At 28.7% G+C, this 18846-nt stretch overlaps 1 protein-coding gene across 1 annotated transcript; it reads right to left on the bottom strand.

The window, feature by feature from the left end:
• Positions 1-5403: 5403 nt before the first annotated feature.
• Positions 5404-7351, bottom strand: LOC108339283 (myb-related protein 308). The gene is made up of 3 exons (XM_017576424.2): positions 7026-7351; positions 6553-6682; positions 5404-6234 (listed from the first exon to the last, which is right to left on the bottom strand). The coding sequence occupies exons 1-3, from the start codon at positions 7156-7158 to the stop codon at positions 5640-5642; spliced, it is 858 nt and encodes a 285-aa protein (XP_017431913.1). The 5' UTR covers positions 7159-7351; the 3' UTR covers positions 5404-5639.
• Between the last annotated feature and the right edge of the window lie 11495 nt (positions 7352-18846).

The following is an 18846-nucleotide window of genomic DNA, read 5'->3' as shown; positions in this document are numbered from 1 at the left end:
AAGAATTCCCTGATATTTTTATTTTCTTTTAATCTTCTATTTTTCTCCCTTCCAACCACCAATGTCATTAATTAAAATGGAGTAAAATATTCAATCTTTTATATAAAAAAATTCTCAATTTTTAATTTATTGTTTTATTGCAGCACATTTTCTTTGTTGTTCATTTTTAAATTACTATAAAAAAATTATGTTTCAAACTAAATTATAAAGTAATTTGTTGTGTATTTTATAAAAAAATCATGTAAAATATTTTTTTTCTCGGATAAATGGTATATAAAGTGCTTTTTCTATACGATAAACAAAAGTAAATTATAATATAACTTTTACATATATAGTTTGTTGGAAGAATACGTTAGTTAACTCATGCAGGGACAATATATATACTTTGTAATTTCATTTAAGAAACACAATTTTTTATAAAACTTTAAAATAAAATATATATTTAACTTATTTTCATAGTTATCTCAATAGTTTTAATAGTCTATAGATACGATGATATTGAAACATAATTTCCACAATGTTATTCTGAAATTGAGTTAGAAAATATCACTTCAGAAGAAGCAAACTCCACACAATCCAGTATGAATGAAGATCAACATAAAAAACATGAAGTCACATATAATTACATTAACTTCAAGTGTAATATAATTTTCTTACCAATAAGAATAGTTTCCAGTCATTATGTTTTAAGTTGGTATGGATAAATACTTTTATTTTTATGAACATTATGAATTAAAAATCAATTGCTAATATTTTTTATATAGTTTAATATATTAGTAACTAAAATTGAATTAGTATTTTAAAAAAAGTCAAATTAATAAAATCTCTTTCAAAATCTACTAAAAGTTAATGAGTGTATTAGAATGAGATATACCATCAAAATAAAATATTAAAAAATCTTATAAAAATATCCACGAGAAAAAGTGTAAAAGCTTAGAAAATAGTAAAGAGTGATTTAAAAATAATAAGACTCAATTATTTTAATATTAAAAAGATTTAGTATAAATAATTTTTATTACAAACGAGTTTTATTATTTTAAAATATATTATATCTCTATAAATCACGTTTTTAGAGTTATTTAACTTTTCTTTTAGAGTTTTTCCTCTCTGTTCATCTAAGAGACCGCTTATGTGATTAGAGGTCGAGTTCTTTAAGAGTGACCAATTATAATTTCTAATAGAGTAAGTTGGTATTTTACCCTTTTCTCTAAGCTTAAATCTTTTATCTTGTATATGAGTTTTCTTCCGCTTGCAAGTATTTTATTTGTCTTCTATGAGTCCACACTTATCAATGATCATAATGATATGTCTTGATTGTTCTTGTGATGTTTCTACATGTAGATAAAACATCTTGTGGAGTTAGAGACATATTGGTGTTTTTAAAGTTGTTTGAGAGGGGTCACAGGCAAGAGACACTAATTTTAACTATTTATGTTTTTGTCATGTTCAAGTTATTGGTTTCATGTTTGTAGTGTGATTTGTATGAATGATTGAGTTGTGTGATGATTTTTACATGTTGAATTGATGGATAAATCTTTACATTTGTATGATTTGGGTTGTATGATGAAATTTTGGAATATTGTCTGTATGGTATTGCAATTATGATATTTTAAGACTATGAATATGGTGTAATTTGTATTTGTTGTGTTTAAACTCTATATGTGGTATTGGCTGAAATGACATTGTTGGAATAACATAAATATGTAGAATTATGTTATGTAGAATTATGCAGACTTGGTGGCGAGGCTAAGGTCAGGGAGCCACTGACTTTGTAGTCATTGGACGAGAATATTTTCGTTGAACGAATTCAAAGTTAGAGAGTTTACTAGCTTGGTTGTTGCTGAGTGCAACAACTCTTCGTTGGACAAATTATGAGTGATTTAATCTTTGAGTTATAGTGATTATGTCGTTGGACGAGACGTCTAGTCATTGGATGAGTGAACTTTCAAGCATTACTCGTTGAGCAACTGGATAATCTTGCTGAGCGGGATTAGCATGGTTGTTCAGTCTTCCATGTTCAATGTTTTGTATATTTAATGTGATGTTATAATTGTTAAGGAAATTATATGTATATCTGATCTGTATGAGGATGGTTGGTCTTAATCTAAGGATGATTATAATTTGGTTTTATTAGTATACACATTGATGTGGGAGTTCAAATGTTGAAGGTTATTCTATCACTCTTATAACCATTCAAACTCAGGTAGAGTATAATGTGGTATGTGGTGAGAGGTGCAGAAGGTCATAGTTTAGAGGCTTTACCTTGGTCAAAGATGTTAATGGATTAACCTTGTGTGTGGTAGGATGAAACCCATTAACAATGAAGGCCACCACAAGTGCAAGATTTCCGAGATTTCACATCAATAACTCTTGTTTAAGTCATTGTATGTGGTGTGCTTGTCTTACCAATGATTTGTATGATTGACTAAGTATGTGAGATTAATTTTATTTTCATTGTAAGAGAACTCTTTTGTATATTAGCTTATATTTCTTTTGTGTTATTTTATCTTGTTTTCTTCTTTTGCAATAATCACAGTATTGATGTGAGTAGATGAAAATCTCTTGTGATTGAGAAGCTAACAGTTTGAACGATTGACTGAGATAATTTTAAAATAAAATTATATTATAATAGCTTGATAATGTATATTTGTAATATTATTATAATCTATATTTTGTATGACCGTATTAATATATGATATACCTGTCTAAATATTTATAGGAAAATATTTTATTTTAACAATTTTATTGTATTAAAATGGTTGTAAAAAAAAGATAAGATGGTTGTAGAATTCAATATTAATATTTGATCCATTAGAAAAAAAAGATATACACTCACTGTTCACTCATGTGGGTATAGATTTTTTGTTAGATATTGTGATTAAGAAAAAAATATTATAGAAATAATATAAAAATTATTAGAATTAAAGGGCTAATGTGATATTTCAAGGCATTTTATAAATCTAATGAATTAATTATATATAATTGGATAACCATTTATGATTTTTATCTATTGTATCTATTACTGTGTTGGTAGAAAATACTTGACGTGGTATAGAAGAATGTAATTTCAAATCCTTTTACATATAAAAAGTTAGAAAAAATATTCATTTAATTCCTATTTTGCTTTGGTTTCAATGCAAGCATATGCTCCTTAAATTCATTTTAATAAAACCATAAATAGTATTTAATGCTCATGACGACATGGTTATAAATATATGTATTCTAACTTACTAATGCTTTTGTTTGGATTCTCATCTTGGAAATTGCAACATCTAACACATAACATCACATCACATCACATAAAGTTATAATAACAAGAAGGGCCGCCAGTTAATATGATATTTTCAGAATGACCACAGTAGTTAGTGTGCATGAGGTTTTTGAATCAGTCCTTCCTTAAAATGTGTTTGCTTCAACGTTCTAAGAAGTTTTGCATGAAACTGCAATGAAATAAATAAATAGTTGTGATTTACGATGAAACAAAGTCGCAATTATATATTCTTTGTCTGTATCTTTCTCTTTCCACTCATCATGCGACCATGTCAGGTCTGGTCTGACCCCACCACACTCTTCTTCTCTGTCTTCAGCTATCACACATAACGCTCACAGCACAACACAAGCCAGTTCAGTTCTGTTCTGTGATATATAACGTGACTCACATGCATTCTCCTTCGTTTATAATTGCAAGACCATCTTTATCACTATATCCTAGGTGTAAATGATAAATATACACCTGTATAACTTTTCTTTAAAAAGACAACATTAATGTAGTTTCATGTTGTTTTAAAATTAGAATTAAAGTTTTTTCTCAGTCATTTATGCAATTTCTTTGTTTAATAGATAACGTGTAACCATTCCACTAAAATAATTTATATATCTTCGCAGTGTACTGAAAGAATGTTTGAAACCATATCTAACTTATTACAGTAAGTTTGATTTGAATGGTGTTGAAAAAATTTAATTTTTTTCGTAGAGTTGAATTTAATTAGATCATTTAATTTAAGAGTTAAATGGATTCGAATGGAATTGAAAGAGGGTTAACATGTGGCTCACCAATATAACACTTTATTATTTTTATTATAATTATTTTTATTTTTAATTATATTGATTCATAATTTGATATTTTTAATATTAGAATGTTATTTAATAATGTTTAACTAATGTAGATGTTGGATTTATTTATTAATCAAATTATATATATTGATATTTTAATTTTTAATTATTATTTTTATAATAATATTTTAAAAATTTTGATTCTATTTTTATAAAAAAAGAATGGAATTAATTTACTTTTATTATATTCTAATAAATATATAAAATAAATTGAAAAATAAAACATTTTTAACTAAGCTAAACTACGTGACATGGTTTCTCTTATTACATATATGTTAATGTGAATATGTGATAAAAGTCATTATTAAAGCTTTAAGGAAAATATTTTATTTTGGGTTAAATATTTTTATAGTTCAAAATTTGGATATAAAATTAAAATTTATTATTTTTTTAAAATTTTGATATATTTTATTTGCAAAATTTAAAAAATGAATGAATATAATCTTTTTAAGTTAATGATATTACAAACTAATATTTGAGTTGTAAATTTTTCAAAACTAATTTGAAATATATTGTTTGACATATTAACATAATTATAGTTAGGTTAAGAAAATATATTTATTCATTTCAAAGTTTGAGATATTAAAATTTAGAACAGAAATAAATTATAATTTTATTTAAATTTTAAAAAAAATATTTAATCACTTCATTTTTCTATTTTTTGAGTGAAGTGACAATCTTTGCATGTCAAAATAGTATAAATGTACAAATGATTAACAAGTTTTATGCAATATGAAAGATAGAATTTGACATCTTATACTTGTAGTATTTATGCATTTCTTTTGCTGACAAGAAAATGGCTACTTAGCATAATTTGAAATGTTCAAATTGTAAACCTAAGTTCCTATTCATTCTCAAGTCTACGAGGATCAAATATTAAACATTCAAAATGTTCGAGTTAAAATTTATTTTACCTTTATTATAAGAAAATTAAACATTCATACAAAAGAATTCATACCAAATTTGTATATATGTTGGACAACCTAATTGCTCCCTTTTATATAATTTTTTTTTCATAAAAAAGGAATTCGTACAGAAGAAGAAAAAATAAATCAAGAACTCAAAAAAAAAAAATCTACGAGAAATTTAAAAATAACATATGTAGATCTTTGCTAGCAACACTTTCTCTTTTGAACATATGTCAAATAAAAATAACATGTTTAAAAATGTACCATTTAAAAACATTAGAGTTGATTAAAACATAAACGATGAAGACTCCGCAATGGTGTTCTATCTTTACCATCAACAACTAAATAAATCAATGTCTCAGGAAAAGCAGAAACCCTTGTTCATAATTAACATTCATAAAGCAGTACCAAATCCAAAATTTTACACCAAGATCCTACTGTTTATGTTGGCTGGCCTGTCACATTGACATTCTCAGTCGACATGTAAAATGAAGATTTTCAAGTTGATTCAGTGAAACATAAATAATCTGAAATTTTCTAAAGTTTCTGGAATTCTACAGCTAAAGGCCTTCAGTTGTAAACCTCAGACGTTCATGTTTTTGTCCCATGAGATGATCCTCAGCAATCATCACTGTTACCCTTGTCTTTGCGGCTACAAGCATGGTTACTTTGCAACCCTAGACTGCACCACAGACACAAACCTCGTTTACCACCATCAACATTCATATTCCTTGCAGACAAAGCTCGCTCTTCTTGTTGCCCTTGTGATTGCAGCCATTCAGGGTTCACGCAAAAATCTTGGGGCTTTGGTGGTGGAGATAAGGAAAGGTTCAAGTTGATTTGAGGATGAGCTTCCTCTATGGTAACACCACTACAGTTGTTCGAGCATTCACCTTTATCACCTGCTGAGTAACCATCACTTCTGATCTGCACCTTTGAATTGAGAAAAACATTAAAATAGCGGATTTGGTTGCTGCCATCCGTAGTGAAGCTGGAACTACTGTTGTTGTTGTTAATCTCATTTGTGGTGGCAACCTCAGACACTTGAGAATTAGCAGGTGGGTCTGTTGTGTCAGTGGTTTCCTTGTTGAATGGTTTATGGGTCACAGGGTCGATTCCATTGGCATAGAGCTGACGTTTGATTTGGGTGTTCCAGTAGTTTTTTATCTCGTTATCTGTTCTTCCAGGTAAACATGCTGCTATCTGTGACCACCTGAGAAACCATAATAAAATGCACAAAACATCATCAACCCATCTCAAATCTATCTCATCATCACAAAACTTAAGCAGAAGAACCCTACGCATGGTTCATTGTGTGGTTGACACTGTTTCTTCAATTAAAATTAGAGAGTAACGAACACAATTCATACACACACCAAAAGCTTTGGCAATTATTTAAACAATTATTTTTGGCAATAACTTGTAGAACTGCTAAAATTAAACAATTATTCAGTGCACAGTCAGTTATATGACGTGAATGAGATACTTCAATGAATATGCATATATACAATTACTTGGTTTGGGTTCATACTTGTTTCCTAGTAAGCTATGCTGGTGAATGATGAGATCAGTCTCTTCTTGAGTGAAGTTTCCCTTCTTGAGGTTGGGTCTCAGGTAATTCATCCATCTGAGTCTGCAACTTTTACCACACCGAAGCAAACCTGTGCAAATAATCAATCCATTAATTAGAATTCCACATACATACATTTCTGCATAAAGAGGAACACTGAAACTTCTGAGTGAGTTTTTCAGAATGAGAATTCAAGACAATACTCAGATTTTCAGATACCCTCTATTAAATATTTTTGAAATTCTATTGTAGAATACACATTCGATCTATATCAAATTCTGTATACGTTTTCTTTACTGTTTCTTGCAATTTTCTTTTGTTACAGTTTCATTTCAATGATATACAAACTGATATGTGTTAGCTTTTACTTCAAATTCTGATCAAAGAAGATCAACAAGAAAATCTATATCTTTAATTGTTGTAAGAAATTATACCTGCTGCCTTAGGAAGAGAACTCCAGTTGCCTACTCCATGACGGTTGACATAATTAATGAGGAGTTCATCTTCCTCCTTAGACCATGCTCCTTTAAAAAGGTGCTGTTTTTCAGTGCAGGGTGTTCTACCCATTTGATGTTTGAGATTTGAAGAGAGAAAGAGAGAAGATAGAAGAAGAGGTGCAATGGAGTGACTCAGTTGGGGATCTTCATTTTCTCAAAAAGAAGACATTGATGAGTTGGTGAGAAAGGAGGAGCAGTTACAATTAAGTTTGTGCTCAACTGGGTAGGTAGCATCACTTTTTCTCTCTCTCAACTTCTTTCCATTTTTCTTCACTACCCACATTTTTTTTTATTTCCATTCCCACCTCGTCTTTTATTTACACTTTCCACTCATGCTAAAGCTTCTTTTATGAAACCATTATTATACATTTATTAATTCTTTTTCATCATTTTTCTAAATACACATGCAGAAACTTGGAATTTTTGTCACGTTTCTGTTATTTTTTTCTGTGTTTATGATGTTGTCTCTAACTTTAAAATAAAGATGTATATTAATTTAATGTTTTAAAATACATTAAACTTTTTTTTAATATATCAAAACAGATGGTTTGAAGACATACAGAGGGATGCAAGTAAACAAGAAAACATTGAACATAATGTTTTTTACACTAAATACGTCACTTTACATTTCAATTTTAAAAATAGTTTACTAATTAGAAAATGAACTTTTATATTTTTTTGTATAGAAAAAAAATTTAAAAGTAAAATAATAAATATAAAATGAATATAAAAATTTATGGGATGTTGTTAAGAAGTGGACTTTAAGCCTAACTCAACTTCACAAAATCGACTTATAAGGTGAGGTTTGGACCCACTTGGCTTGGCCTTATCTCTAGTCGATGTGGTCGAGGTATAGACATCATCTTAAGTGTGAGACTAGACATTAATGGGTGATTCGATAACGGGTGAAACAATATGCTTAACTAACAACAAATATTGCTAGGATAGACTCTAACTATAACTCTGATACCATATTAAAAAATGAACTTTAAGCCTAACTCAATAAAAAAAATCAGTTTATAAGATGAAGTTTGCACTTACTTATATATTATAAATTGACCTTATCTCTAGTCGATGTCGATGTGACTTCCAAGAGCTATCAAAATAAGAATTTTGATTTAAAAGATAAATTCAGGTTTTATTTTTCAAATAATATTAGGTTATATATCATTATTTACTTTGGTATATCAGCTATGTAAAGATTCTAACGTTTCTTATGTATGGAAATTTATTAAAAAAAAAATAAAATAAAAAATATAAAATATGAGGAGACCACACCAAACTCAGAATAAAGATTACACTTTACGAAATATGAACAAACTATATTTGTTAGGGAAGAAAAAATTTAAACAAATACATGGAAATAGAACATTAAACTACCTATATTATTTTCTATAAATGAAAGCTAAATTAACTATTAACATAATAATTTTTCTCATAAAAAATATGAAAAACTTTGATATGGATATACTTCCATTTTTCTTTAATAATTATTTTTTTTATATTTCAACCTTTTTTAAATATTAAGAAAGAAATTTAAACATGTCACTTTTAGTATTATTTATCTATTATATCTTTATTCATTTAGTATCAACTTTAAAATATACCAATGTATATTTATTCTAATATTTTAAAATATATTAGACATTTTTTAACATATAAAAATAAATGTAATTTAAAGAACAATAAAGTAAAAACAAAAACAATAAAAAAATATGGACTGATAATTTTCCTTAGATAATTATTTTGTCTTGTAAAATTTCTCAAGAAACATTTTAACATAATATTTTAGATGATTATTTTAAGAGGTTAGAAATGATATTTCATATAATGAGATTCAATTATTTTAATATTCAAAATATTTAAGTATATATATGAATTTTATAAACAAGTTTTATTTTATTTTAAAATATTTTATCTTTCTAGAAACTATTTTCTTAGAACCGTCCAACTTCTCTTTAAGATATCTCACTCTTTGTTTGTTCATTTAAATATCAAAAACGATAGGATTGTTCCTTGCTATGAACTTGTAAAGTTCAACCGATCAATTTTTCAATTTGAGTAAGTTGACTTTTTACCTTTTCTCTCTTTTCTAAAATTTGTCCGGTCTTGCATGTGGCCTCATTTTGGTTGCATGTGGAGTTTTTGTCTTCTCTATAAATATTTGTTGATCAATTATCATAATGATATGATTTGATCATGTTCTTGATGTTTCTATACGTAGATAGAACATCTTGTGATATTAACGATGTTGAGTTGTTTTAGATCATTTTGAACAATTTGGTTAGATGAAGGAAGCTAAAATTTTTGTTCTTGATTGATTGTTTTAAATTGATTTTGTGTATACTATGAATTTTATTGTTGTGAATTAGTTGATAGGATTGATAAAATATGGATGATTAATATTGATGTTTGAAATTGTGATATAACACTTGTGGTATGATAAAATTATGAGAAATCATGATTTCTGCAATTGAGCTGGGTAAATTGAGTTATATAACTCACTGATAATATGTTGTATTTAATAAATTGGAAAAGATGAGTATTTGGTTTATAATTTTGTAGATAAATAGAAATCACTTAATATTAATGTACATATCAACAAAATCAATTATCAATAGCATCAATTATTTAGAGTTGGTTACTTCAAGTATAAAATCAAGCACAAATTTCAAGCTTAATCCAACAAACTGTGCATTATGGAAAATTTACAAATATAAGGCTTTACATAGTTAAAATTCAATTCTTTTCGGGTGGAGACTCATTCTCGAGGGTGGAGACTCATTCTGAAGGCTGAAGACATTTTTCATTATTCATTTCTAGTGTTCATAATGTTTAGAAGTATGTAGGACCCTTATTCACGAGGTTGAGGTTGGACATACTGTATCTTTGATTTTTTATTATTTCTGTTATTTAATATATTTATTTTTCATTACTTTTGTTTTATATTTTCATACTTAACTTCACGATAATTGATTGATCACATATTAGTAGCTATTTGATTATTGACATGATGTTTGAACCTATACTAGGATAGAACAACTAATTGATTGTGCATCTAAACACAAAGTTCATCAATCGGTCATTCTAAACATTCGAACTTAATGCTTAATGTGTACTTTTAATAAAAATATCTAAGACATTAGGGTTTTTATTAATAAGTTTAGACTTGTCTCTAAGAAATTAGGACTTTTTAAATAATGGTGTGAATACTAGAGTAAGAATTATAGGTAAATTCTTTAGAGTTTTCATATTGATTTGGTGCATGAAATCTAATCCTAATGAAATTTTTATTGCATAAGTACTTTCATCTTTAGATCTTAGAATAATTATTGTAAAATTATTTTTTTTCATCATTCGATTTTTTTTTGCTTAAATTAGTAAATAATCATAGTTTTTCTAAACAACATGAGTCTTTTTGGGAAATGATATATGGAATTATCCATTTTATTACTTGTATGATTGGTAAACTTGCTAATCTATAACATGGTTCAACTGTGAAATTTAGGTTTGTGCATTGAATTTTGATATTAATGAAAACTATGAATTGATCCTTTGAAAATTTCCTCTTTGATATTTGATCTGAGTAATCTGATGTTGGTTGAGATAAGAATCACAAAGTTTTAGGAACCTTGAAGTGTTTGATATTGTGGACTAACTCAAGCAATGTCAAATTACACAAATCAAACCTAAAAGGGGGTTTTCTATGAACTGAAATGGCGTTGGGCGCCACTCTTTCAATGGGTCCCCTTCTGAGTTGCGTTGGGCGTTACTTAGATGACGTTGGACACCACTTTTGCAGTGGATCCTCTGGCTAAGTTGTGTTGAGCGCCACTCTTCCAATGGATCCTTTGTCTGAATTACGTTGGGCACCAATTAGCTAGCATTGGGTACCATTCTTCCAATCACCTCTCTGTTTGAGTTGTGTTGTGAGCCACTTAGTTGGCGTTAAGAGGCACTCTTCAAGTGGCTTCTCTGATTGAGTTGCATTGGTTGCCACTTAGCTAGTGTTGTTTGCCATTCTTACAGGGACTCCTCTAGTTGAGTTGTGTTGGACAGTAGTTGGACTACTTTTAGCATGCATTCTTAATTGAATAAATGAATGGAATGATCGATGTATGTGTATATAATTGAATGTATGTTGATGATATGAATGTCTGATGTCTGTGAAGTTATGGATTGAGAGGATGAATGAATTTCCAAAGGGAAAAAATACTTATGAATTAAGTGTTTCTTTAGGTGTGCATAGGGATTAAGAAATGAAAGTTATTATGACACCTACTAATAATTCAAACTCATGTAAAATAGAATTGACTAGGTTTTAAGAATAGTAGGAGGCTTTGGTCTAATATAGAACACTTGTAGTTCTAGGATCATGTATAAGATTAAGCTTTGTGGGTGGAGGTTATCCATCACAAGTACTAAAACTTTCAAAGAGTTTGACTTCAATGTATTTTATTCAGCTGATTGAATCTAGAAGAGTTAGCATTGAGATTGCTTGTGTTTTAAACTCTTTCAATTACTAATTTGTTCATATTGTCAAGTGAATTTATAATAATTTTTTTGCATATTAACTTACTTTTTTTGTTATATTGTATTATTTTTTTACAATGATCACCTTTATTGGTGTGAGCACGATGTAATGAGAGTTGAACTATTTTTGGAAGGAGATGGCAACACAGTTGTGTAGTCCTAGGATAATAATTCTAATTATAAATGATTTTTTACTATATTTTTGTATTGTTAAATTGTATATATTTATATATGTGTTCTGTGTGTGAGGGTCAATGTACTTATGTTCTAACACATTAATTTTAATACATGTTTTTATCAAATTTTATTAAAAACTAAAATAAAGTAAATATGTTGAATAACTAAAAATAATAAATTTCAATTTAGTGTTCTAAATTTGGATTTCCACACACAGCTATACCGCGCTAGATAGATGTAATGGCAATCACACTCCCTTGTCTTTTCTTTTTCAATATCAACATAGAGATTAAGAGCCAATTAAAGTCACAGCAATATTTTGAAAATATTGAAGTAAACTTTATTCAAATTTAGTACCAGCTTTGATGAACTTAGAGCATCATTGTCATTAGATTTTCCTATATATATATATATATATATATATATATATATATATATATATATATATATATATATATAAAAGAAAATTTATTAAGTATAGAATGTAAATTTAATCAGATTAAAAATTAAATTTCATAAAATAATATTATATATCAACTTTTTCATCAATTTAAATTTTTATATATGCTATCTAATAATGAGTGTCTAAATATTATTTTATACACTCAAGTTTATTAAGTGGCGTGATAAACTTATAAATAACTTTAAAGTTATGCGAAATTTTTGCATGCCTAATCTAATTAATACGTATATAAAATTATGGTTAGATCATTAAATTTATATTTTACAAAAAAGTATTAAAGCCTTAATTCGATCACTTTTTACACAAGTATAAACCGTTTTAATTTTGAAGAGTTCGCATACACAATTATATAATTTTATAAACTTTCATGTTTTTTAATAAATAATAAATATTAAAGAAGATAAAATTCTCTTCATATTAATCCAATATAGTCAATTGTTTTTAATTATTTCATTTGTCAAACGCAAAAATAGTTTTTAATTCTCATAACAAAATATTAATTTGACTAAAATATATTCCATACAAAATATTTTATTATATTCTACCATTGTATTCCTGCCATTTGATTAAAAGGGGTATATATTATTAACAATTTATTAATGTTGGCAAATAATAAATAAATATCCTGAAAGAAGTATATTAGTTACATTTTTTATTACATAAAGAAACTTGTTTAAGATAATGGAAAGTCTCGCTAGCAATTTTTTTTTTCTGAATATATAATAACATCTTAGTCTTATAATTAAATAAAATTACGAAACACAAAATTATTATAATTATAGATTACAATTCACATTTTGAACTCGATTTTTATTGATAAAATAAAAAATTTTAAAAAATATTTTATTTTTTAAATGAACACCTCTCCTACACACAAAAGCTTTGTAACAAGTTTTTATTTATTTATGTAGTGCAGCATAAAAAAGAAATCTATAAAACATTCTTGAACTTTCACTTACTCCACCGACACTCTCATCCCTTTTCATGGATCCATTACTGAGAAAAATAAAATACAAACACACAGCACAAACATTAGTCACCAAATATCTTCTGAGGTTAATAGAAAACAACAAAGTGAAGTAAATAGTAAAAATAAGATAGCAGAAGAAAATCAACACAGAAAAACGTTTGCCTTTTGGGTGGTCCTTTTACCAACTTCATTATTCATACAACGTGTATCCTTTTTTTTTTTTTTTCTTGTGTTGACGTCTCTTGAAAACAACACTGTGCATAAGGGACATGACAACAATGGAGCGAGTTCATGCAAGAACACGTCACATGTTATCATGTTTATTACATAATATTGCCACTGATGAGTATCTTTACAAAGAATGTCATTTTGAAACCTCAACCGACCACCCTCATTATGGCATCCAACAAGGTCATGTCATTTTTTTGAGACCACCATGAGAATTTTTACGAAACTTTGTTGGTAAGCCTCACCCCTACCTTAGTTTTTGCTGCTTCTAGAACCTTCACAGAAAAAATATAAGTGTATTATAAGATCACTAACCTTTTGACATGAGACTTTCCAACACTCTTTCTCACAAATGCTTTTGTTGGATCAGAGTCTTACCAAAATAAGTTATAGAGTATGATAGCAGCTTTGATTTCAGTTTAAAATCAATCCGAATCAGTAGGAAGTGAAGTTTTTCAACAGGATATATAAAAACTGGAAGTTAAAAATTAAGATAACACATCTTAACTTTTTGAAATATTATCTTTTACTATATACAACTACAAAATATGTGCTATTTTTTTTATGATTAATTTACTATAAGAAAATCGCTTATCACTCATGGGTTGATAATAGTAAAATAAGATAAATGTTCATCAAACTATCAATCGGAGAATGTATTAACATATCTACAGCCGACCGCGGGAACTGGAGAACGGAAGTTTGAGCATTGATGAAGCAATAGAAAGAAGGTTTGTCGATCAAACAAGCATATTCAAGATGGATATTTTATATTTTATATTTTATAATTTTATTTGTAACCATTATACAAAGTGATAAAGTAAGAGACATATATATCACCTAGGTAACAACAACATCATCCAATTAATTCACATAGTTTAAAGAAAAATTAAATAATTCAATTAAAAAATATAATTTTGTTAAGTACTTTAGGAACTTTTGACTTAAAATTTTCAAATTTATCACACCCAAAACTTAATTAAGTCTAATTATTATTAATTTGTATGGTGGCTATAATTAAATATTTTTATTTATTATTTTATTAATGTTATATATTTAAGATATAAATTTTATTTCATAATTTATTTTAATATTTTCTATTGATATTTTATTATTAATTTATAATAAATGATAAATTATTAGACTTTTCTTTTTTAATGGCTGTGTTGTAATTTTTTTTATATAAGATATTCAAATTTTAGATTTGTTTAAATTTATATAAATTGATTCAGGGGTTTTCAAACACACGGTTGTATGAACGGATGAGACATATTAATCCACAAATATTATGCAGATCACACTTCAATCTATTTTAATGAATCAAAACAAAATAAATTGACCCCTATTATACCTAAGTAAAAACCTTTTCTAAAATAGTTTTACAAATTTAAATACAGCGAATTAGTTCCCTTTAACTCATGAAATTAATTATTGTTTTTCATCAATTACACTCTTACATTTCATATAACATAATTTATTTTTAAATAATTTAAACGTATATTTATGGCGTGAATTCAATTATATACTCTCATATATATATATATATATATATATATATATATATATATATATATATATATATTATACACATATTTATAGTGTGGAATAAATCGAGAGAAAGTAAAATGTATAATTATTTTATTAGAATCATAAAACTTATTGTATTTCTTAGTTAGTTAAAATTAATCTATGTAATACGTTATAAAAACAGAGTTGATTGTTGTATTGTAAAGAGTTATTTAAATCTTCGAGAGGAAGATAAAGAGAGTGGGAGATCTTCTCCCTTTTTCAGCGGCAACAACTACACGTGCGAGTTCATCATTGCTCATTGCGTCTTCAATGATGGTGAGCCATGGAGAATGTTAGGTTGTTGTCGTTTTCCTCTTCCACAAGTTGGGGACCTTTTGTCTCTTCCAAAATCACAACTCACTTCTTTTCTTTCTCCTTATCTCGTTCTCATTTTTTTTTATTACGTTAGGTTTTATATTTTACTCTTTTTAGAGTTTTTTATTAATTTTATAAAATTATGAAAATATTTGAAAAGTTTATGTTGTATCAAGGATTGGTGTAATATATTGCAAATAAATCTTTAAAGATAATAATCATACATCAGAGATCAAGATTTGTTATTTTTACAACCATCTTAAATATGTATAAGGTGCGGTATAAATACCAACACTAACTTATCGGAAGTCTCAAATCGTGTTTTCGAAATACATACAATATTTGCGAAATCATTCCTAAATATTTCGAGTTGAAGATGTGATGCTAAAGGGGTACGACATTATCTATTAAAACTTCAAAAAGATCGAGGAAAAACTTAACTACAAGAGTAAATTTACTCTTAAAAATTCTCGTCCCAAGTGCATTTAAATCCATTTTTAAAGAAAATACAGTTAAAAACGAAAATCCTTTTGACGGAAATATAATAAGAGGAGAAGATATAATTATTATGATTATTTTCAAAATAAATCTTATAACTAATGTGAGCTATAACATCCCAAAATATAGTAATTACCATAAATTAGAATTAATTACAATTAACAGTTAAAACATGCAGTCTTACATTAATCACAAAATTCCAAAACCGAACGTTCTTACGTACAGAGATAAAATACCGTACAGCAGTATTTCAAGGTTTAGAGACGAACAGTTTTACAAACTTTAACCGAACGTCCAAAAGCTAACAGAAAGAACAATAAAAGTTACAACTTAACGAGCGCTCTAGGGCTCGGCTTTAACCTCTACTTCGACCAGATTGGCGTCCTCCAAATTTTCTTCTTCCAGTGTTTCTTCAAGTAACGCCTCTTCGTCTGCTCACATCCACACGGATGATCATTGCATAGACAAGACGAACGTTCATGGACGAACGACAACACAAGGAAATAACACAGGGTAAGCTTATTGAATTTAATTCACAAGTCATTCATACACACAGCATTTTCATATTCATAAAAGATTACAACACATAAAATCAACTCAAACTCTCATAAGACAGACCGTCCGGACTGTATGAAGCCATGTACCTACAGGCGTTCGTGCACCCGGGTGATGTGATAACTGTAAACATTCAACAGCTGCCACCCGAGGTTAGTCCTATCAGTCCAAAGTACTCATTAGGACTAGGACCTCCTGCCATTCCCATACATGACCTACTCCCCTCTACTTGAGGACGAGCACTCACGGAATATCAGGATGAACTGCCATCAGTAAATTTACCATGGTCATACTACACAACTTCTCGTATTCAAATCATAGAGACGTTCCTCCTTGGAACGCTCGTTCAAATTCCATATTCATATAATCATTCCATATAGTGTTCATCTTTTCAAACTTCATAATTCATCATCATTTACATATTTAGATTTAAGAGCATAAAATGACGAACGTTCAGTCCTCTGAAGAACTAGGATGAACGTCCAGAGAAAAGTACTGAATGAACGGAGAATTATATAACGAACGTTACTATCTATTCGACCAGTTAAATGAACTGACTCGTTTTGAAAGTGCACTGGTACTTAAAGAAATTTCATTATGAAGACCTTAGACCAGATCAAATGTGATGACAAACTCCTAGCTAAGGGTCCAATCACAAGAAGCATGGCCAAACAAATTCAAGAAGGATTAAAATCATTTCCAAAAGAAGGAGCTAAACTCTTATTTACTTGGGCTATCATGAAGTATTTCTAGACCTTGTATTAAGGGTCAAGTAGTATAGGGTATATTTTTAGGCCTTGTATAATGGGCCAAATATTGTATGGTTTGTAATATTAGCTTAAAAGAGTGTGTCCCACCATGGGACATGATGGCCACATGGCAAGCTCTTAGTGAAGACACTTCTTAAAAAGGAAGTGGCCATGTGTCACTTTCCAAGTGGAGAAACTCTTCCTAAAGTGGATTGCCACATGTCACTCTAAGAGTGGAAAGCTTTTGCAAAAGTGGATTGTCACATGGCACTTTAAGAGTGGAGGAACTTTGCAAAAGTGGATTACCACATGAGTGGAGAAGACTTTACAAAAGTGGATTGCCACATGGCACTCTAAGAGTGGAGAAACTTTGTAAAAGAGGATTGCCACATGTCTCTTTAAGAGTGGATAGTTTTTAGGGTTTCTTGTCTACTTTGGAGACACCTTTCTCTATAAATAGAAGGGTCTCCTTCCTTGTAAAAGCACTTGATGAATTTGAATGTTATTATGCCAAAATGTGTGCAAACATATCTTGTCTCAAGTCAAGGCTAGAGCATCCCATGAGGTCCCTCTAACCACCCTTCTCTAGAGTTGGCCCAACCTCTCCGGAGATCCATCAAACACCTCCATCCTACCACAAATACTCACCAAAAACCTCACCACAATTGTGAGCCCACCACCATATCCATCGCTTCCGCACAAATTCCACCTCCATAGCTTCATCTTCGTGCTTTGGCCCAACCTAGCTCGAGGAGGACACTATCATTTGGTATCAAGAGCTTTGGGTCTACAAGAGCTAAGTATCTTGGTCCTTTACCTATCTTTGTGTATTTCTTGTTGTTATTGTGTTGTTCTTTATTGTCTTCCATTGTTTACATCCATATATGTTATTTTTATGGTTCTAGTTTGTTCTTTTGCGGAACCATTCGGTTTTTACCACTAAGTTTCCATATACATGTGTTGTGGCGTGCTTTTATATTTTTTTTGAGTCTTTCTTCATATATTTGGTTCTGTTTTAATGTCATTTTTGGGTTATTTTTTATTTTTAATTCCATCCATGTTGTCTAGAGTCATGTGTAGTCATTTTTATGTCATTTTCTCTTAGTTCGGGCTTTGCAAAAATCATAAAAAAATATGTCCCATTGGGATTTCGAAATTAAACTATATACATCCATTTGAGTGTTTTTTTCCTTTCATATTTGAGTTCATGCTTGTCATTAGATCATTGTCAAGTTCTTAGAGTTAAGTTTCTCTTGTGTTTCTTTGAGTTTCATACTCTATTTTTGATTCTAGTAAGATTTTTTCCATTTTTTTTTAGTCATGAACTTTGAGCTACACAAACAAATTGTCCAGATCTAATTTGTGTTGAAAAACAAAAGTGTAGACAAAAATAAAAAGCCAAAGTAAAAAAAAAAAGTGAAAGTACAAGCAAAAGCAAAAGTAAAAAAAAAAAAGTTACTTTGACTTGAGACTTTGACATGAGACTTTACCATGACACTTGGAGATGATACTTGGACATAATACCTTGACATGACACTTGGACATGACCCTTGGATATGAGACTTGGACATGACACTTTTGACAAAATATTGTCTCTGCCTACATTGCACCATTAGCTCAGTGTTTGTAAAGATAAGAAGTAATAATTCTCTATTCTAATTGTTTTTTGTTTTATTCATCTATTCTAGTGCCTTTCTTTAG

Source organism: Vigna angularis, chromosome 1 (assembly GCF_016808095.1).
Source record: "Vigna angularis cultivar LongXiaoDou No.4 chromosome 1, ASM1680809v1, whole genome shotgun sequence".
Lineage (NCBI taxonomy): Eukaryota > Viridiplantae > Streptophyta > Magnoliopsida > Fabales > Fabaceae > Vigna > Vigna angularis.
The sequence above is the reverse complement of the archived record's forward strand: the minus strand, read 5'-3'. Positions and strand labels throughout refer to the sequence as shown.

Coding starts and splice junctions, on each gene's coding strand:
- LOC108339283 (XM_017576424.2), bottom strand. CDS start 7,158: ATGGGTAGAACACCCTGCACTGAAAAACAGCACCTTTTTAAAGGAGCA. Junction 6,683..7,025: donor TTCTCTTCCTAAGGCAGCAG/GTATAATTTCTT, acceptor TTATTTGCACAG/GTTTGCTTCGGTGTGGTAAA. Junction 6,235..6,552: donor CATAGCTTACTAGGAAACAA/GTATGAACCCAA, acceptor ATGGTTTCTCAG/GTGGTCACAGATAGCAGCAT.